At 46.2% G+C, this 21,826-nt stretch overlaps 1 protein-coding gene across 4 annotated transcripts in view; it reads right to left on the minus strand.

The window, feature by feature from the left end:
• Nucleotides 1-21,826, minus strand: part of CLCN4 (chloride voltage-gated channel 4) — a 71,616-nt gene that overhangs the window by 21,959 nt on the left and 27,831 nt on the right. For all 4 annotated transcript variants that reach the window (XM_019955896.2, XM_019955894.2, XM_019955895.2 and 1 more), the window contains 7 exons: nucleotides 18,727-18,881; nucleotides 15,384-15,483; nucleotides 10,792-10,979; nucleotides 7,896-8,018; nucleotides 2,182-2,388; nucleotides 2,001-2,081; nucleotides 380-925 (listed from right to left, as the gene is read on the minus strand). In XM_019955896.2, coding sequence (XP_019811455.2) covers nucleotides 380-925; nucleotides 2,001-2,081; nucleotides 2,182-2,388; nucleotides 7,896-8,018; nucleotides 10,792-10,979; nucleotides 15,384-15,483; nucleotides 18,727-18,870 — 1,389 coding nt within the window. In that variant the 5' untranslated portion in view covers nucleotides 18,871-18,881. The remainder of the gene's footprint in view (nucleotides 1-379; nucleotides 926-2,000; nucleotides 2,082-2,181; nucleotides 2,389-7,895; nucleotides 8,019-10,791; nucleotides 10,980-15,383; nucleotides 15,484-18,726; nucleotides 18,882-21,826) is intronic.

Genomic DNA, 21,826 nt, shown 5'->3' on the forward strand with positions numbered 1-21,826 from the left:
TACCACAAAAACAATTGCCGTGGAACAGAATTGAATTCTGGAAGGTTCCCAGTGTTCTGCTCCTGGTCTGAGGTGCTGGTCACACAAGTGTATTTTGTGAACATTCACCAAGCTGTACACATCTCCGTATGAATGATACACTCTGAGCCTTAGCTTCTTCACTTATAAAATGGGGTTAAAAATCTCTACTCCATAGGCTTACTGTTTATCAAAAGCATTGTTTTTTTGTTTGTTGAAAGAATGTCAAGTGGCCGGCACCTGAGACCATTCAGCAAAGCTCAGCTCCCCCTTTCTCCTGGCATGATCAGATTCTGGGGTCCCATCTTCAGAAGGACAGGGTTGCCCCCCACCCCTGGCACCTTCCCTCCCCTTCACTGACCTTCATGCCAAAGGTGAATATGGTAATGATGATCTTGAAGATCAGCGCCAGGGCCAGCTGCCAGATGGCCGTGTAAACCCCAACCCCGGCTGGCCGGTCGGGGATGTCATCCACGGGCCGCGTCATGTTGGGGTCGTTGATGTAGTCACACAGCTGGGAGGACTCAAGGGCCCCACAATCATTGAAGAGCTCGGAAATGAGCTCGCTTGTGCTGCGGCGTGTGTAGGGGTTGGGGTAGGCAACAATGGCGGTGATGGCAGTCACCGCGATGACCTCCAACACTGGGTACTTCCCCAGCTTGGTGGTCTTGCGCCTCCGGCACCAGGCGATGTTGCAGCGGATGAAGAGGGTCCCCCACAAGCCCCCGAAGACCCCAAGCAGGATGAAGGGGAAGAGCTCAGCCATGTACCAGGGCGTGTGATACTCCACGTAGAAGAGGACGAGGCGGCTGTTCCCGAATGGATTGATGGATCGCAGCGTGAAGGCTGCCACCAGGGCCGCAAAAAAGGACCGCCACAGGGTCTTTAAGGGAAAGTAGTAGCTGACCTGCGACCAACGAGTGAAAAATAAGAGACTGGTAGACAAAAGAGCTGCCCCAGGGCCCCAGACCCACTGATCAGCAGCCCCCTGCTGGCATTTGCCATGAAAGTCATACTCAAATGAAAAATGGGAGGAACTTACTTCCTCAATCAGTGGTGTAAATAAGGCCCAAACACATGAACAAAGATATTTTAAAGGACTCTGTCTAAAATTGGAACAGATACCATTTAAGGTGCATTTGAGCTATTTTATAAGAGAAATGAGAACACTGTATCATAATTCTGTTTATGACAGAGAGAGCCTCCTAAAAGAAAATCAACCTCTGATTTGATTCTTGAGACAACAGAGGCTGGGTTGAAACTCCTGGCTCAGCAGCTGTATCTGGAGGGCACACGAGTTAAAAATGGTTTTTACACTTTTAAATGGTTCAGGGAGAAAAAGAATCTATATATATGTAGCTGAATCACGGCACTATATGGCAGACATTTATACGTCATTGTAAATCAACTATACTTTTTGGGGAGAAAAGAATATTTTGAGACGTGAAATATTCAAAACGAGGACAATATCTGGTGACAATGATAGAAAATTCAAACTCCAACATTCACAAGGAAGGTCTTTTTGGAAGACAGCCAGGCGGCGCACGGCCATGTGGTCTGCTGCACCCCCCAAGCTACAAGGGCCAAGATCAGTGGCTGGGACCAGGCGCCGAGACATGCAAAGCCTCAAGTATTTACTATCTGGCTCTTGACCCACAACATGGGCCGAGCACTGGACTAGATCCATTCTGGTGGCAAAAAAAATTAAAATTGTTTATTCATTACATTGTTTATGGAAGAGACAGGAGACCAAATCTCCACCCTGCCCCCTCAAAATCACATTGGCAATTTTTAAAACAAGACTTTAAAAAAAGGTATTTCACAGAGAATACTGTGGCTCCTTCATGAGTTGTAGGAATCTCTCAACCCTCCTTTGGATCCAGTCCTCAAGAGAGTTGAAGAAGAACGCCTCCTGCCTTGCTGACCCCCCATGTGTTTCTCGGTGCTCAGAACCACGGGGCCCTTCCACTGCCCATGCTCACCTCTTCCAGACTGAAAAGCACACCCCCAATCGGAGCACCAAAGGCCACGGAGACCCCAGCAGCGGCCGCGGCTGACAACACCTGTGAGGCAAAGAGGTCCCGTCAGTTCCAGGTCTTTCGGGAAAGTCAGCAGGTGCAGGTAAGCCCGGAGAGGACGGGGCTTCACTCTGCGCATGCTCACCTCACGCCTTTTGCCCTCGTTCTTGCTGTACTTGGAGAAAAGGCTGCTGAAGAAGTTGCCGCAGCAACAGGCCACATGCACCAGCGGCCCTTCCTTGCCCAGGCTCAGGCCTGAGGACACCACCAGCACCAGCGTGACAGTCTTGATCAGCAGGGTCCACTTGCCCAAGTAGCCCCTGATGATGAAGCCACTCAAGATGGTCTTTATCTGAAACATAGGATGGAGAAGGTCGGGGAGTGAGCTGCCTGAGTGCCTCTGCCAGGAAAGTAACACCTGCCTCCTCCCAGAAGCATCTTTCAAGCTGAGATTCACTAAATTGTATGGAACAGAGGCTGCTTTTGTTGGTAATTTAGCTATAATTTGATATTATAATTTATATTAATGCCTACTTTTATACTAATGTATAAACCCCCGAGACAATTCACTGCATAGTAAATCTTAATAATTCCGGAGTAATGAGATCATTCAAGGAATGAATAAGTAGTTATCAGCCTAATTTTACGTATGGCATTTTATCCTATGCAGGTTACCCTCTGCTGTGTTGAAAAGATACATGTATCTATTGATTTTAACTGTTTATTTTTGACTATTGAAAGATGGCCAAGATAAAGAGACATCTGGCTAGCTTTGTTGCAAAGCAAATACAATAAAATATCAATGGAACTTTAGATAGGGGTTGGCTAACTATGGCCAGTGGGCCAAATGCAGACCACAGCCTATTTTCGTATGACCCACAAGCTAAGATCTTTAAAACCTAAGCTTTTAATCTTTTTAAATGTAGTATGTAAACAAGGTAAAAGACTAGGGCAGCAGAGGATGTGATGGTTAGATGACATCACTGATTCAATGGCCATGAATTTGAGTAAACTCTGGGAGACAGTGAAGAACAGGGAAGACTGGTGTGCTGCAGTCCATGGGATCGCAGAGTCGAACACGACTTAGCTGTGAGTGAGAACAGTTCCTCAATTTTGCCTCTTGACTCACAAAGCCTGGGCTTCCCAGGTGGCACTAGTGGTAAAGAATCTGGCTGCAACTTAGGAGATGTGCGTTCGATCCCTGGGTGGAAAAGATCCCCTGGAGGAGGAAATGGCACCCCACTCCAGTACTCTTGCCTGAAAAATCCCATGGACAGAGGAGCCTGCTGGGCTACAGTCCATGGAGTCACAAAGAGTCGGATATGACAGAACATACACGCATGCACTGGATATAGAAGCATCACCAACGGATAAATAACATTTTATCTTCAACCTCTCCCACAATTGGCTGAAATGAAGTGAATGTTTACTGCCTAGCTAGCAATTTACAAGCCTGTAATCAGAGATTCATTAGACACAGAGTGAGCCAGCCAGTGAAATTTGTGGTCAGTATCCATTTTCCCATTGTATAATGCATAATGGGACAATCTCAGCTCTTGTCACTGTCAGGATGTTTACATAACATCAAAGTGCCTCCTAGTGGGCATTGCTCTGCCAAGCAATCATTTTCTTGAATAGCTATCCTAGTCCTTCTTGAGCTTGGTGCTCAACAGCATCCTCTGGGGAATTAGAAACCAAGGAGGACTAGTTAATCCCCTCCCCCGGAAATCTGATGTAATTGATCTGAGGTGTATCATGGGCACAGGGAGTTTACAGACTCCACAGTTCAGTTCAGTTCAGTCGCTCAGTCATGTCCGATTCTTTACAACCCCATGAACTGCAGCACTCCAGGCCTCCCTGTCCATCACCAACTCCCAGAGTCCACCCAAACCCATTCTAAAAGGCAGTCCAGGTAGAGAAGCACTGTTCCCATCCTGAGAAGAGCAATACAAGTCTTCCTAATTTCTCACTATTTAAGGTCAGTCCTGAAATACTCTTTGGCTTTTCATCACCTGTAATGCTAATATAGGAAATTTCACAATGGGTTTGAACAGACCATTTTCATCTCAGGAATTACTGACAGATATCTGTTTTTCTTAATTCAAAGAGAAAGACCAACAGTGAGCAAGCATGTGGGCATCTATTTGAAAGAACTCACTAAGCTCCTTCCTAGAAAACACAAGGGAGGTCTTCCAGCTCTCTAATCAGATGAACCAGCCTTTAACTAAAGGCACACAAACTAGCAGTGGTTAAACTGGTCTTTAACTAGTGGTAGTGGGCTTATTTGAGCCTGTGCTCTGGGGAGCCCATATCCCTTTATTTAAGGGATGTTTTATTATGCCTGCCACAATCCTGCCCTTTTGTATTGCCTAGAATAAAATTATCTATAATTTTTTGTCAGTTAATGTGGATTTGGACCCAAGGGTACACTTGAAGAGCATGATACCATTTAGAAAATTACAAGCATCTAAATTACCTGAGCCATTGCCAGCCATGACATGTGGTGAACTGAACAATGTGAGAGGTATTTCATAATTCTCAAAAAAACGACTGAATAAAATTGTCATGATCAAATTAGGGATTAAAGAAGGCAAATTTGTTCCCAGCAGATGCCAAAATCTAATCACTCGCTTTAATTTGAATTAATAGAGACTGAATCAAGCAGGGCTCTAAGGCAATGCACTGCAGCACATTTGTGACTTGACGATGGCAACTTTAAAACCTCTGTGCTGTGTGCTGTGCTTAGTCGCTCAGTCGTGTCTGACTCTGGGACTCCACAGACTGTGGCCCGCCGGGCTCCTCTGTCCATGGGATTCTCCAGGCAAGAATACTGGAGTGGGTTACCATTTCCTCCTCCAGGAGATCTTCCCGACCCAGGGGTCGGGACCTGCATCTCCAGCATTGCAAGGCGGATTCTTAACCACTGACCACTGCACCCCAGATCACCTATGATGGGAAGTATATTTTCTAAAAAAGCTCATTTAGTGTCTTTGCCGAAATGAAGATCAGCTCGGTATCTCAAACTGAGTGGAGTTGGTTGCGTAGTTAGTTGGGTTTTGACTGGAAGGATTTTATTCGTACCCATGAATGATTTCTTTGCATTTACTTTTTACTCTGCTCCTTTCCTCCAAGAACTGGGGTAAGTGTTAGGAATTTCTAGCTCTACTATAATAACAATGAAAATCTGCTACTACTGAGTCATAGTAACTAAACTTCAATTATAAAATCTCCATTGGGTTCCTGACACTTGAAAAGATTATTGTGAACTCTTTTATAAATAGAGACATGAATCTGTTACATATTATTTACAGCTGAAAAAATATTTATGTACCTACTATCATGTACCCACTCCCAAGTTTAGGACAGAAGAGCAGGAACCTGTGAACACCTTGTCTTTGCTTTCTCAGTGGACTCTTCCAATCATTTCCTTGCCTTTCTTGCGAGCTTTAGCACATCTGGGTATGACTAAACAGTATGCTTGTTTCATACAGGCTGTTTTAGAGACTCTACAGAAATGGAACCATACTTCACATATTCTTCTCTAACTTACTTTTTCCACTTGATATCACTCTTTTGAACTTTATTCACATCAATGTGTTCCTTGCACTTTGTCACACAGGAAACAATGCTGAACTTGGTATTTGACTCATTTTGGGTTCAGCTGTCATAAATGAAGACGCCATCTGTGGATGAGCACCAGGTCCACCAGACGCCCTCCCACACAGAGTTCCGTGTCTGTGAGCTGGGCCATGCATCTCTGGTTCTTGGAAGAGGAAGATGGTATCCCCACTCGCAACACCTTTTATTGCTGCCTTCAATTTCCCACCAACTCCCCACTACCCACCTCCTTATTTTTACAGGTGGCTTGAGTCCAAAAGCGCCTGTTGCTGGGCACTGGGATCAGAAACTAGGATGCCAACAATAATCTGTTCTCTTTGTCTCAATATCCAATAAAATGCAGTCAGTTCTGCCCGGACACTTGTTTGGAAAACACAAATTTGTTCCAATGTGATTCATGCGTCCGGGCAGAACTTGAGCATGATGCCAATTTCGCGTCTGTTTCTGCACGATTTCCTCTGAGAGAAACACAAGATGGAAAACTGCAGCCGCCAAACTGAGCCAACACACAAGCACACGTCTCAGACAACTCCCAGTTTGCACGCGCACTAGGGTGGTATTCATACATTCCTTAACCATTTAACATGTGTCAAACTGTGCTACTGGTTCTATGTGGTTCCCATCTTTTTATGTGCCACCAATGAGGTTTCTGGGCACTGTGCCCCTAACTCCATCTTCCCAACAAGCTCTGTGGTTTTGGTGATACAGTTTCACATCGCCCTTGACTTGGCATGCATATGGTACGTTAGGAATTTCCCAGGTGGCTCAATGGAGACATGAGTTCAATTCCTGGGTGGGGAAGATCCCCTGGAGAAGGAAAAGGCAAACCCACTCTGGTATTCTTGCCTGGAGAATCCCAAGGTCAGAGGAACCTGGCGGGCTACAGTTCAGGGGGTCACAAAGAGGCAGCCACAACTGAGCACACACACATAGTGCATTACAGCAGCACTGGCTGTACGGAGCAAATATGCTGCAATGCACAGCTTATTTTTTAGGTTCCTCCAGCAACGTGTTAATATCAACTATCCAAAATTCAGCATGAAATTGCCTTCTTAAAACATCTTTTCCTGGAACAAGATAATGCTGAGCTTTCCTTTCAACGATCCTTTAATTACCCCAGCCCTTCCCATGAACCACCCGGACCAGCAGTGCTGCCAAAGAGTGTGGGTCCGCTGCCATGACCGCTCACATCTTTATAAACTCAGCATCTCCCCTGTCTGTGGGAGCTGCTGAAGCACCAACTTGAAGGAGAATGCAACAGCAGTGATTAGAGTGATCGTCTAAGAACTTTAAAAATGATTTCTGGCTCAAAGCTGCACTGTCTGGGTTTTTCGGGAATTCGCTCAATTATGGTTTTTTGAACCCAGCAGATCCTCAGTGGTTTGAAGTTTAGTACCGGGCATTCTTCCTGATCGATGAAGTCACTTCCCTCATGCTCTGGTTACCAGAAAGAGCTGAAAATATTTATAAGAACTCTAAACTCACACGGGTGCATTCACAGCACATGTAGTGAACATGGAATTTAGTTTTTAAAGATTGCTCTTATCCTCTCACAAGCAGAGCAAAAACGTGGCAAGGGAGTTTAATAAGTAAACTTTCTGAGCACCAAACTCCCGCTGTTGCCCCTTTCACAGCTGATCACTGATGTACTTGCATACGTGCGTGCTCAGTTGCTCAGTCATGTCCAACTCTGTGTGACCCCATGGACTATAGCCTTCCAGGTTCCTCTGCCCCTGGGATTCTCCAGGCAAGTGGGTTGCCATGCCCTCCTCCAGGGGATCTTCCAGACCCAGGGATCGAACCTGAGTCTCCTGCATTGGCAGGCAGATCCTTCACCACTGCACCACCTAGGAAGCCCTAAATGCACTTAAGGGTTACTATAGGACCATGTCTGCGTGTGTGGTTAATGAACTCCAGTTCCACAGGCTTTAAGACTTCTGCCTGGTATGCAAAGACAAGAATTGAAGCATCTGAGAATAAACAGAGCATAAATCCTGAAGCCAGACAGCTGGGTTCGACTCCCAGCTGACCAGCTTAGCGACCTTGGGCAAGTTACTTAACCTCTCTGTACTTCACTTTCCCCAACCATCAAATGAAGAATAAGAGTACGGACCTCATAGGCTCTCTGCGAGAATGAATGAGTGAACAGATGTCCAATGCCAGGAACCATGCTTAGCGCCTAAGTGCCACGTAAGTGCTTGCTCTTCTAATAATTGGCACAAAAAGCCAGCCCCAACTCACCTCGGGTATACCAGAGCCACAGGCATATGGTGCAAATACTCGTACCAGGGAGACAGCCAGAAATGCAAACAGCAATGCCCACAGGATGTACATTAGGTAATTCAGAATGTAAGCACTGGCACCCTAGACAAGACACAGAACAAGAAGAGACACGTGAGCCATTGCAGACCCAAGCAACACGCCTAGCCCTCTAGAATGAGAGAGGACCCTCTGACCTGACTGGGCAGCTTCTCGCCTGGTCCTGTGTCAACAAAGAGGCAGGTTAGTTTTATCAGCTGTTGCTATTGCTATAGCGGTTCACACAGACACAGCACCAGCTGCTTTTCCGGGAGCTGTGTACACACATCTTCCACCAGGTGACACCTCAGCAGTCCTGGAAACTGTGAATGAGGCTTGGTTTGAATTGCCCTGTGCGCTTGAGTTAATAAAAGGCATGTAACAGAAAATTCTGCCTTCGAGCCCCCAGAAAGTTTGTTTGGTCTCGTCTGCGGTGGATCAGCCTCTTTGCTTTGGTGAAGGCCAAACCCACGCTGCAATTAAAACCAAAGAGGAAGTGTGTGAATTGCCTTTTTAAAACTTTTTATTTTGTATTGAGGTATAGCCTATTAACAACGCTGTGACAGTTTCAGGTGGGCAGAAAAGGGACTCAGCCATACACATACCTGTATCCATTCTCCCCTAAACTCTTGTCCCGTCTGGGGGAACTGCATTTTAGAATACTGCTACTCAGATGTGGCCCCTGGACCGGCAGTATCACCTGGCGTGGAATGGAAATGCAGTCTCAGGCGCTGCGCCAATATTCTAAATAATCTGATGTGTGGGGAACACCTTCTGGACCAACAACACAGTCTGGGGTCTTTGAGGCTGAGGACCTGGTGTGCTGGGCAGACTACGATTCTCTAGGCCTCAGCTTCTTGCCACCATCTGATCTGTCACATGATGAGCAGGGAAAGCCAGGGTGCCTCTAAGCCAGGCCACTGAAACAGCCACACGTGCGCCTGTAAAACACAAAAACATGCTCCAGGAGATAGCTCTAGCCTTAACAACCAGAGATATTCACACCTGGTGTGGTGAGAAATCAGGAATACATTTCACCCGGAGAAAAATGGACTTTTCTGTGACTAATAATAACATCTCACCCTGGCTAACACTAATTCTTTGAATTCAAGTATAAATCTTGGAGATGGTTGAGAAGCTGGATGGCCATAGTTCCCCCCAAAGTAGGAGCGAAGAAACCAAACATGGCAGCCAGCCAATTCAGCCTGCCCATCTCCATCCAGCCACGTGAGAATCTATTTTTGGAAGTGATGGAGAGCACTGAGGATGTGTGAAATTTCAAGAGCCCGTCAATTTCTGAGATTTGACAGAATTCATTTTCAACTCCACTGAGCAAGATTGAGCAAAATGGCAAAGTGCATTCCAGAAGTCTTCAACAGAGGTAAATCAACTGGGCAAAGGAGAATGGGGGAGCAAGGAGGAGAATATGTATCTTCCAAGAACAGTTATATGGTGAACAGTCCTCACAGTACCCTAACGTGAATCCTGGCAACTTAGCTCCCTATCACCTGGGTTTCTGATCTGTCGATGACCCTTAGTCACTGTGGTAACCAATGAACTCAGTTAGAAATTAAGCCTTTTCCTGGACAAAGATTTGTGCAGATCTGAAAGTCAGAGAGCCATGAAGGCAAGAGCCTGGTCTGTGCTTCACTGCTACAGCCCCTAGGCTGGGATATTCCCATTGCAGAAGGCCCACAAACATCCTCTCTGATGTGTTCATTGGAAGATGATAACTGTCTCCACAGGGAGACAGCCCTTCTCATCTGCTAGGAGGGCTACGATCCAAACCAGGTTAACAACTGGGGTCGGTGAGGATGTGGGAAAGCTGGAACCCACATACGCTGCTGCTGGAATGCAAAAAGGTGCAGCCACTTTGGAAGACCGGCAGCTCCTCAAAAGGTTAAATGTAGGGTTGCCATGTGCCCCAGGAATTCCCCTCTAGGTATGGACCCCAAAGCAATGAAAACATACGTCCACACAAAACCCTGTAGATAAGCTTTCAAAGCAAAGTCATTCATAAAGCACAAAAGTGGAAGCATCACATGTTCCTCAGCTACTGAGTGGAGAAATGACACGTGCTGATGCAGACAATGGCATGTTATTTGGCCGTGAAAAGGAATGAAGTCCCAATTTACGGTATGACACAAATGAACTTGGAAAACATTATGCTAAGTGAATGAAGCCAGACACAAATGTCCATGCGTTGTACACTCCATTTATAAGAAAAGTCCACAGTAGGCAAATCTGCAGAGGTAGAAAGCAGACTGGTGGTTGCCCAGAGCTGGCAGATGTGGGCGGAAATGGGGAGTGACTGCTGACAGGTACAAGGTTTCTTTGGGGGTGATAAAAATGTTCTAAAATTAGATCAGGGTGATGGTGGCACAAATGCGCGAATATTCTAAAAGAATATTAGCATATTCGTGTTAATGAAGATTAATTCATTAATATTAATATTTATTACACAGATTGATGTATACACATAGAATATCCTCTGGAATATGAATTACATTCACTAAAGCCATTTTTCTAAAACAATATCTTTTCTCCTCAGTTAGAAGTAATAAAAATCAACTCTTATTTCTTTAGCATGATCAAAAGACCACTCTCGGTAAGAAAAACAAAACCAAATACCAGGTTTTAAAAACTACATACGTTGTACACATGCAATAGTGGGGAAGGACTTTCCAATTGAAGTTTGAACCCTAGAACTAGAAAACAAGCTGAGTGGGAAGTGGCACTCATATTAGCCACAGCTGAAGGTCAGAGCAGAAGGTGAGTGCATAGACATTCCCCACCACCAGCCAGGGGACTCCCAGCCAGGACACACCCACGCACTCACCTCCGACTGATTCACCAGCAGCTCCGACCACTTCTGCCACAGGGGACACTTGTCCCTGTCCTCAAAAGTGGTCTCATTGGAAGTCCAGCAGCACTGCTCATGGCTATACCAGAAGGCGGACAGGCAGATGCCCTCTTTCAGGTCGGTCATCCAGTCGACAGCGAGATCGATGACCCCGGCCAGAGTGCCTGGAAGAAGCAGCAAGAGCCACTGAGACGGAAGCCAGCGGGACCCAGGCAGCATGGAGGGCAGGCAGAGATGCCCGCGCCCTGGGCTGCCACATGCCCCAGCAGCCTCTTTCAGCAGTCTTGAGGTCACCTGAGCATGTGGCAGGGCCCATGGTGTGGCAAAGGTGGCACCCAGCCCACTGAGACACAAAGGCCAATGATATACAGTCCTTGGGGGGCTTCGATCACACAGGAGGGAGAGACCTGCAGGGCAGAGTTCACTGCAACCCCCTGGGGCTTTCAGAACCCAGCCCTTCTAAGTTTTGGAACTAGGGTACCAATACCCAATAAAAGATGGAACCCCCTCAGCAACTTCCAGGGCAGGATGCTGGAATCACAAACTTATCTCTCCAGAAAAGACAATTCAGACAAAATGGAGAGAAATCAACTATGACAGCCTCATCATTTCAATCAAGTTTTATATCCAAATGGAACCCAACTTGAAAAATGTCACTTATTAGAATCTTCTGAATTTTTACATTTTGGTTGAAGGACTGAGGAGTGATTTAAGTAAACAACTACTCTAAAGGCCAATAGAAGTGGGATAAAATAGAGTGTGCAGTGGGTCACAGAAGGCCATCTTACTAGAGTAATCCATTCCAGTCCTTTGTGAAGGCAGAGAATACTCTCAAGCTACCGAAGTTTTCAAACTTTTACTAGCCTTTACTACAATATTATTTCCCTGCCAGCATCAACACCAAAGGCAACCACACACCAACAAAAGGCCCCCTGGCCCTGCCACTCTCCTGTTGCATCAGCAGTCACCCACTGTTCTTTCCAGTACTGCCCAAATCCTCAGCAGCACACAGGCTCTTTCCTCAGTCTCCGAGTTTCTCTCCAGGCTCCTCTCTCTCCACCACTAACCCCACACACTGCCCACGCCATGCCCCTGAGCACACCAGGCCCTCCTCTCTGTACTTCCTCAGACAGTGCTGCCCTCCCCCAACTGGGCAAGCTCCTATTTATCTTCCAGATCCTGGCATTTCTATCACCTCCTTCAGGAAGCCCTCCCTGATTTCCTAAGTCTGAGCTAAGTATATTTCCCAGGCATCCCGCCATCCCCATACTTATCACATCCTGATATGACTATATTTATATGTGTGTGTGTATCCAACTAGTGTATAAGTGGGGCAGGAAGACAGTCTCTTGTCTGGTTTGTGTGCCACGGTGGGAATCAGGCCAGGCATCCAGACCCTGTGTCCCCTTTAAGTGGGCAAGGGCACACAGCCTTGTCCACTGTTGTATGCATGTCAGGTGTACAGCTGGAACTATATATCAGGTTGAATGAATGAGAGCAACAAATAAATGAAAATCAGGAAACTCAGGTCCATCCATTCACTCAAGGGCTACTTACTGAGCACCTACTTACTATGGAAGTAAACTCTACACCCTGGGGTACAGCACTGAACAAAGCAAACTCAGGTCCCTGCCTTCACGGAATCATACCTCATGCAGGGAGAAAGACACTAGACTAAATAAGTAAGGGGGCTTCCCTTGTAGCTCAGTTGGTAAAGAATCTGCCTGCAGTGCAGGAGACCCAGGTCCAATTCCTGGGTTGGGAAGATTCCCTGGAGAAGGAAATGACAATCCACTCCAGTATTCTTGCCTGGAAAATCCCATGGATAGAGAAGCCTGGAGGGCTACAGTCCGTGGGGTCGCAAGAGTTGGGCATGACTTAGCGACTAAACCCCCAAGTGAGGGGCTCTGACAACAAGAGAAGAATACAGTGTGCTCCGGGGGCGGCCATCCCCCACAATGGTGCCGGAGAACAGGTCCTCAAAAGGAAAACCAAGGGTCGCCATCTGACCAAGGAATTCTACTCCTCAGTGTCTGCCCACGAGAAATGAACACATATATCCTCACAAAGATACGCACACAGATGTTCACAGCAGCATATTCACAAAAGCCAAAAAGTGGAAACAACCCGTATGCCCGTCAACTGCTAAATGGAAGAACCAAATGTGGTCCACCTAGGACGGCAATAAAAAGGAATGAAGTACGGACACATGCGACAGTGTGGATGAGCCTTGGCAACATTATGCTTAAATGAAGCGAGTCAGAAAGGATCACATAGTATGTGATTCCATTTTGTGAAAGGTCCAGAACAGGCAAATCTACAGAGACAGAAAGTAGATCAGCGGCTGTCTAAGACTAAAAAGAGGCTGAGGGCGCTGCGGCTGATAGCTGAAGGGTAGGGAGGTTCTTTGGGAGCTGGTGAAAATGTTCTAAAATCGATCTTGGTGTTGGCTGCAAAATTCTGTGAATACACTAAAAACCACTTTAACAAGGTGAATTGTATGGTATGTGAGTTATAGCTCAATAAAACTGTTACATACATACACACATACATACATAATGGTGGGCGAGGGGGATGAAGTTCCGAGAGAGAGAGAGAGAGAGAGAGAGAGAGAGAGAGAGAGAAAGGTACTTTTAGAAAAGGTGGCAAGAAAGATGACCTTTGAACAAAAACGTTGTGTGGAACAACAGTGACCCCCAGCGGTGGCTCTGGGTTAACGCCCCTCATAGGAGCCGCAGGTTGCGCAGCTCCATCTTAGGAGTCAGAATACAATACCCAGGCTGCCACTAAGGAGGTGACAGGCCAGGCATGGGACTCCTGGGTCTCACCACCATTAGACAGCTGGGGAATGGGAAGGCGAATGGGGCAGAGTTTTCTGGATCTCCCTTCCCAGTACATCCAGATCAAAAGAACACTTTAGCCGCCTTCATCGTTAAGATCATCCATTTCTTGCCTCCCTCCTCTATTCATCTCCTGATGTGACCCTTTGCCAGTGGTCCTCACCACTGGCTGCACATCAGCATCACAGGTAGAAGGGGCCTTACTCAATGCTAGGGCGTCATTTCTGGAGTACTATTTAATTGCAATTTGGGCAGCAGTAGTTTTAAATCCCCAGGTGATCCCACCTAAAAGAAGTGAGGTAAATTGGCTTACCAGAGAAGCCAGGTTGTTGGTATCTGATATGTTAAAAACAGCCCAACTGGGCTCTTGGATCAGTTGATAAATCTAGGCCAGAACATCTACTCGGATTCCTTCATTTCCAACGTCCATCTCTCCTTTCTGGGAGCCAAAAATAACCCTGGGTAGAGTTTTATACATCTATTCTAAACAAAGACATCAAAATTCACAGCAAACTACTTCGCCTTCCTTTAAAGGTCTTCAGGTCTTCACATTAGCAGTCAAACAAAGGGGTGGCAAAATGTCGTACATCTATGAACTGCTACCAATATCCACGGGGAGCGGAAGGGCAGGATGGGGCGAATAGGCAGCTACTGTGACTGGAGCGAGAGGACTGCCACTTCAGCACTTTTATGGGCCCTTTATGACCCACCAGGCACACAGAGCCCTTCCCTAGCAACCGAGCCCCTCCCACCATTGTAGATATAACAAATGAGAGGTGGCCAGAAATCAGAGTCCTCCAATCACAAAGTTTCACTCTGTGTCCCATGGGAATGCTGTCAGACAGCGTGTACTACACTAGACCCATATCACAGTCATTCTCTGATCAGTCCTATAACCATAACTATGACGTTACTACAGGCAGGGGGTTTTCTTAAGGAAATCTCTTTAACTTGATCAGTTTTTTCCTCTTTGACATTAACCTTCACAGCCTCCTAAGAGTAAGGAAATTTCAGGAAACGATTTCCATGGAGGGTTGGAGTGTTTGCTATTAAAAGGGGAGGCATAACTTCCAGATACACATTCATTTGCTCCGAAAACACCCATGGGTCACAAACATGGTGCTGGGATTATAAAAATGAAGGACGCCGAGTCCCTGAGGGTCAGAACAACCCAAGGACTGGACGTACATCTCCCAGGCCTCTCTCAGACCCTGCAGTTTCGTGTTACTGGGAGTGTCTCTCGATGTTCATCCCAGGGCCTGCCAGTGTTAGTCAAGTTCATTCTCACAGGATGTTTTAGAGAGCAAAATGTTCCCATCCTTTCTAGCCTGCTCCATAGCCAAGTCCTACAGAATGTGAAGTGTGTGCTTTTGGTTGCTCAGTCATGTTTGACTTTTGTGACCCCACGGACTGTAGCCCGCCAGGCTCCTCTGTCCGTGGGATTCTCCAGGCAAGAATACTGGAGTGGGTTGCCATTTCCTTCTCCAGGGGATCTTCCCGATCCAGGGATCGAACCCATGTGTCTTGCACTGGCAGTAGATTCTTTACCGCTGAGCTACCAGGGAAGCACAGCTCTCTTGGTACTCCTCTCCAATGACTGTACCTGGTCCACCCATGCCTTGGCGTCTCCTTACTTCACTGACGATAGATTGGTAGGTCATGTATTTTGCTCTTAGATATTTCAAGCCACAAACTCCTGGCATGAAGTACAAGAGAAACAGCACGTACCTGCCAGCAGGCCAATGAGCAGCATGACTGCCCATCCCGACCAGGCATCCAACAAACTCTTGATGAACTCCCATATGGACTCCTTGCTTTTGCTGGTTATCTAGAAACAAAAAGACATCAGAGCTGATGTGGATACACGTTCCAATTCAAACTTACTTTTCTGCAACTGTTTCCTCAGGAAACAGGTTGAATGAGAAAACAAATGTAATTAAGCAACTAGATGGCCACTTAAGTGATTCTTTCAGTTACTGAGCATGATGGTCAAATGGGCTTTCTTGTTCAAGGAGCTATGAAGATGACGATCTCCAAAGAATCAGAATCCCCAAAAAATCACTTAAAAAACCTTACTAAACATGACTGGATCCCTGATTATTCCAAAGTCATTCTGAAGGGAGATATCACTTCGGTGTCATCATTTTCAATACGAATCACTATTTCAGCTTAGATTGTAAGGCCTGTTCACAAAAGACCCTCTTCAACAAAGATTTCATTTCCTTCTTTGGTTTTCCAGGTTACATGTTAAAAGCAAGAACATCCTGGTCGAATACATTTTATTTAACTGGTACATTCCAAGCATAAGAACGTGTGTGTGTGTGTGTGTGTGTGTGTGTGTGTGTGTGTATACAGCTTTGGACTTTCGGACATCTTTTTTCTAAAGTGTTTAACTTTTTTATTGGAGTATAGTTGATTTGCAACGATGTGTTCATTTCAGGTGTACCACAAAATGAGTCCGTTTTTTATATATCTTCTTTTTCAGATTCTTTTCCACTATAGGTTATTACAAGACATTAAACATAGTTCCCTGCACTATACAGTACGCCCTTGGTGTTATCTATTTCATATGTAGTAGTGTGTATCTGTCAACCCCAAACTTCTAATTTATCTCCTCCCTACTTTCCCCTATGGTAACCGTAAGTTTGTTTTCTATGTCTGGGAATGTTTTTGTTTTGTAAATAAGTTCATTTGTATTAAATAAATTCATTTGTATATTTTAGACTCCACATATAAGCGATATCATATTTGTCTTTCTCTGTCTGACTTACTTCACTTAGTATGATAATCTCTAGTTGAATCCATGTTGCTGCAAAAGGCATTATTTCATTTTTTATGGCTCGATAGTACTCCACTGAATGTATATACCACATCTTCTTTATTCATTCCTGTGCTGATGGACACTTAGGTTGCTTCCATGTCTTACATGTAAACAGTTAAGAGTTTTCTCTAATATGCTCAGGAGTGGGACTGTTGAATCACATGATAACTCTATTTTTAGTTTTTAAGGAACCTCCATACTGTTCTCCATAGTGCTGTACCAACTGACCTTCCCACCAATGGTCTAGGAAGGTTCCTTTTTCTCTGCATTTATTATTTGTAGACTCTCTCTCTCCAGCATTTATTATTTGTGGACTTTTCGATGATGGCCATTCTGACCTGTATGAGGTGACAACTTGTGGTTTTAACCAACAGCAAGAATGCTGAATGAGGCAGCATGGACCACATTTCCCAGGCAGATGGTTATGTCTACACACACTGTAGGAGCCCCCTTTTCCCTCCCTGTGTTAACAGAATCCTACATCCCTGAGATTATCATTCCCCTACACCCTTAAGAGCAAGGGCTGGCAAACATTTCCTATAAAGAGACAGAAAGTCAATATTTTCAGCTTGGAAGGTCAGATGGTCTCCGTGGCAACTACTGGAGTCTGTGGTTGTCACGCAAAAAGAACCATAAAGAGTGCGTGCACCCGCAGGCATGGCTGTGTGCCAAGGCAGTGGGACTTCTGGGAACAGGCGATGCGCCGGATTTGCCCAAGGGCCACAGTCCGCGACCCCTGTTCTGGACAGAAGGCCACCCCCTCGCCTCCGTTCCTCCAGGTCAGAGCCAATCACCTGCATCAGTGTCCACGGGACCTCACTCCCTACACATCTCTCAGCCTCCCTTCCCTGCCACTGTGTAACGTGATGTGACTCGGTCTCACTCTGGATGTGACGGCTCATTCAGACTCTCTGAAGCTGTTCTCGCCTTTGTGGCTGCTGCATCTCTGACCTGACCTCTCGGTGGAGGGCGCTCCATCCTCGCCACTCTCTCCCCCTTTCACTTACAGCCACTCTGCTGGTTGCCCTCCTTCACCTAAGCATCCATCCCTGGTCCCCAGTCCCTCCCACGGAACCCACTAAATCTTGGCAACACTCCTGATCTCTCCCTCTCCAGACCCAGGCTACCTGGACCACTTCTACAGCTTCAGCACCCACTCACGCCAAGAACACCTCATTCTCCACCACAATCCTGACCATGCCCTTGAACGGCACAGGGCTGCAGGCTGGACAATCAGCTCAAACTCACAGCAGCTGAAACACAACTCAGTGGCCTCCCCCTACAATGTGCTGCTCTGATTTTCTCCCATCTCATCATCCAAGGCCTCCCCCACTTCTGACCACCCCCAGGCCATCCTGACCCCAGTACTGCCCTCCATCCTGCCAATGGCTCCTGTGAAGGATCATGACCCCAAGCCTCTCTTTGTTGGCACTCTTGTCAGATCTGCTTCCTCTTTCTCCTGAACTCATTTCCAAGCTTCCTGTTTACCCCCTGGTGGAACATCTCTCTTGTGGCCATCAAAAGGAAATGTCAACTCTTCTACTCAGTCATTCCCAATGTGGCCCCATTGCCCCTGCACCCAAACTCATCTCCGGTCCTCTCCTTCCTTGAATCTGCCACCAGACCTCAGAGCTCCTTAAACTGCCTAAATGGGCAGTCTTTCATGTTCCTGTGACCTAAAAAAGGGCAGCTCCTGATTAGGACCCTTTCCCCTTCCTCTTCGTAGCACACTCTTACTCATCCATCAACACTCCACTGAAATGCCACCCTCACTAAAAAGTCCCTCCTTCATGGGCCCTCCTAAATGATCCCACAGCACTTGATACACAACTTTATTGGAGTCCATTAAAATGCATCTTGATGCCAGCGAGACACCAGGTGCTGTAATATGTGCTTTCATACACACATAGCCTCATTTATCTATAGGTATAATTACCTTCATCATTGCAAATGAGAAGGTCCAGAAATAGCACCCCAAAAGTGACCCAGCCTGAAGGTGGCATGGTCAGGATGTACCTGATCTATCTGGTTCCAGAGCCCCCTCCTCACCACACCTTGGTATGACACAGCCTCCCACCCAAAGCACCTGGTACTATAAGTATCTGTTCACATCACTTCCTTCTCTTCTCTAGAACCTGCCTTAAAACATGATGCATGAATCCAAGTACTAGCTCGGTAACCATCTGGTGAAAGCATGACTAAGCCCTCTGAAGGGACTCCCCTCAATGTAGCTTTATGAACAGCACAGACCTTCCTGTGTCTGTCGGTGTCCCGTGATTTTTCCCTCAGCCAGTCGATGGTGTGGAAGTCCTCATATGTCCCCACATCAGGGAATGGCTCGTCGAGGAAATCCATCAGGTTTCCAGAACCACTGATCACTCCTGTATTGACCATGCTACTTACATCTGGAAGAGAAAATCTGTGGTTAGAAATGAAGGCAGGGCATCTGCATAGTCCTGGAAGGACAGTCTATGTGCTCTATTTTCTGGTACCAGAAAGACTGATTTCAGCATAAGTGGTTCTGCTGTGATGAAAACAGTCTGTCTTAGTCAGCATCGACTGCTGTAACAAAAATACCACAGACTGGTTGGCTTATCAACAACATACATTATTTCTCATAGTTTCAGAGGGTGGAAAGTCCAAGATCAAAGCACTAACAGATTTAGTGCCTGCTGAGAGTCCACTTCCTAGTTCATGTGGCCGTCTCCTCACTGTGTCTTCATGTGATGGAGGTCTCTGGGTCTCTTTCATAAGGGCACTAATCCCATCCAGGAGGGCCCCATCTTCATGACCTCATCACCTTCCAAAGGTCCCTCCTCCTAATATTATCGTACTCGGGATTAGGTTTCAACATATCTTCCCTGGTGGCTCAGACGGTAAAGTGTCTGCCTACAGTACAGGAGACCCGGGTTCAATCCCTGGGTCAGGAAGATCTCCTGGAGAAGGAAATGGTAACCCGCTCCAGTACTCTTGCCTGGAAAATCCCATGGACGGAGGATCTTGGTAGGCTACAGTCCATGGGGTCACAAAGAGTTGGACATGACTGAGCGACTTCACTTTCACTTTCACTTTGGGAAACCCAAACATTAATTACTTATTATTTGAGGCAGTTATGTTCCATAAAGTCACCATGGCCACTGAATTAGTGAGTACTGAAGCACTGTCCCTAAGAGAATTATAAGGTTAGGTTACTTGAAGCCTTTAGTCACATCATCAATATATAACTTTATTTTGTGTCTCCTTTTAAAGACACCTTATCAGATACATATGGACTTCCAAGATGGCTCAGCAGTAAAGAATCTACCCACCAATACAGAAGGTGTGGGTTCAATCTCTAAGTTGAGGAGATACCCTAAAGAAAGAAATGGCAAATCACTGCAGTCTTCTTGCCTGGGAAATCCCATGGACAGAGGAGCCTGGTTAGCTACAGTCCATGAGGTTGCAAAAAGAGTCACATGTAACTTAGCAACTAAACAACAACAGCAAAAATATCAAATATATATTGTTGATTCATTCACACTGAACTCACAACAGCACTGTCACTCATGCTGCAGGAAGCTTGTCTAACACACAAGCTTATTTTCTCCATAAGGCATAGCGCAGCCTTCTCAGGCTCAGAAACACTACAGGCCCTCCCACCCTGCATCTCAGGGCTGTTGCAAACAATGAAATTACCAGTTAAAAAAAAAAAAAAGGAACAAAAATGGGAAAAATATGACACTAAATAAATTGTGAAAAGGACACTTGTTTCTGGTCTGGGAACTAAAACAAGATGGCTAAGCACCACGTTCTCCAACCTCAGCAAGGATCACGCATTTCTGGCAGCTCACCACGTGCACTCTGCAAATGACTGGGCAAGCACCACAAGTATTGATTGCTCTTGGGCTCACAAATACATTTTAGTGAGAAGGCAAATTCACAAATATGGAGCCAGTTATACTGACAGTCGACTATACACATTTCTGGAAAACCTCATGTTCTGCAAAAGCAGGACATCAAAATGAGAGAGCTGGTGGAGTGGAAGGGAATAGGGTTGAGCCCTACCACTCAAAACCAAAGCACTGTAATCAAACCAGTAACCAGCTCCCCTAGGAGATAAAGTGGACCATGCAGGCAGGCAGCCTCTGGGGCTGTAGTGTGGATAGCCAAGACCTACAAAGGTCTGTCGAGTCAAAGCTATGGTTTTTCCAATAATCGTGTACAGATGTGAGTATATAGAATATATATAAAGAAGGCTGAATATAATATTCAGGCTGAATGCCGAAGAACTGATGCCTCTGAACTGTGCTGTTGGAGAAGACTCTTGAGAGTCCCTTGGACAGCAAGGAAATCAAACTAGTCAATCCTAAAAGAAATCAACCCTGAGTATTCTGTGGAAGGACTGATGCTAAAGCTGAATCTCCAATACTTTGGCCACCTCATGCAAAGAACTGACTCATTGGAAAAGACCCTGATGCTGGGAAAGTTTGAGGGCAGGAGGAGAAGGGGACAACAGAGAGTGAGATGGTTGGATAGCACCACCGACTCAATGGACATGACTTTAAGCAAACTTCGGGAGGTGGTAAAGGATAGGGAAGCCTGGCGTGCTGGAATCCATGGGGCTGCGAAGAGTGGGACATGACTGAGTGACTGAAAAACACCACCACCAGTAGCAGCAATGGGAGAGTGAAAATGCTGGCAAGACTTAACTGGTGGGAGAGTCATTCTATGGTCTGAATGTTTGTGCCCCCATCCCAAATTCATACGTTGAAACCCTAATCCCCAGTGGATGGTATTAGAAGGTGGGATCTTTGGGAAGCGATTGGATGCTAAGGGAAAAGTCCTCATAAATGGGATTAGTGCTCATATAAAAGAGGCCCCAGGGAGCATGCTGGTCCCTTCCACCGCATAAGTACACAAGCAATCTGTGACTGGGAGAGTCAACCATGCTGGCAGCCTGATCTCAGACTTCCAGCCTCCAGCACTGCGAGGAATAAATATCTGTTGTTTATAAGCCACCCAGCCTGTGGTATTTTGTTATAGCAGCCCGAACAGACTAAGACAAGCCAAGAACCATGCCAGGCTGGAGGCACACTGCCCTGGGCAAGCTGCCCTGAGTGCAAGCACTCACTTCTAATTTTCCTTAAAATCCAGTCAAAAGGGCGCCTGCTGCCAGGGCAGTAGCAAAGTTGCATGTTTCTTCCTCTCCTGCCTAAGATAACAATTCCACTCCCATTACCCTGGCTCCCCTCATCTGGAAAACAATCGCAAATAAACCAAGACATCTCCCGCAGTTACACTGCCATTAGAACCTGATTTACAGATCGCATAGGAACTCATTTGACCCAGAGAAAACACTCTGCAGCAGGAT

Source organism: Bos indicus, chromosome X, assembly GCF_029378745.1.
Source record: "Bos indicus isolate NIAB-ARS_2022 breed Sahiwal x Tharparkar chromosome X, NIAB-ARS_B.indTharparkar_mat_pri_1.0, whole genome shotgun sequence".
Taxonomy (NCBI): domain Eukaryota; kingdom Metazoa; phylum Chordata; class Mammalia; order Artiodactyla; family Bovidae; genus Bos; species Bos indicus.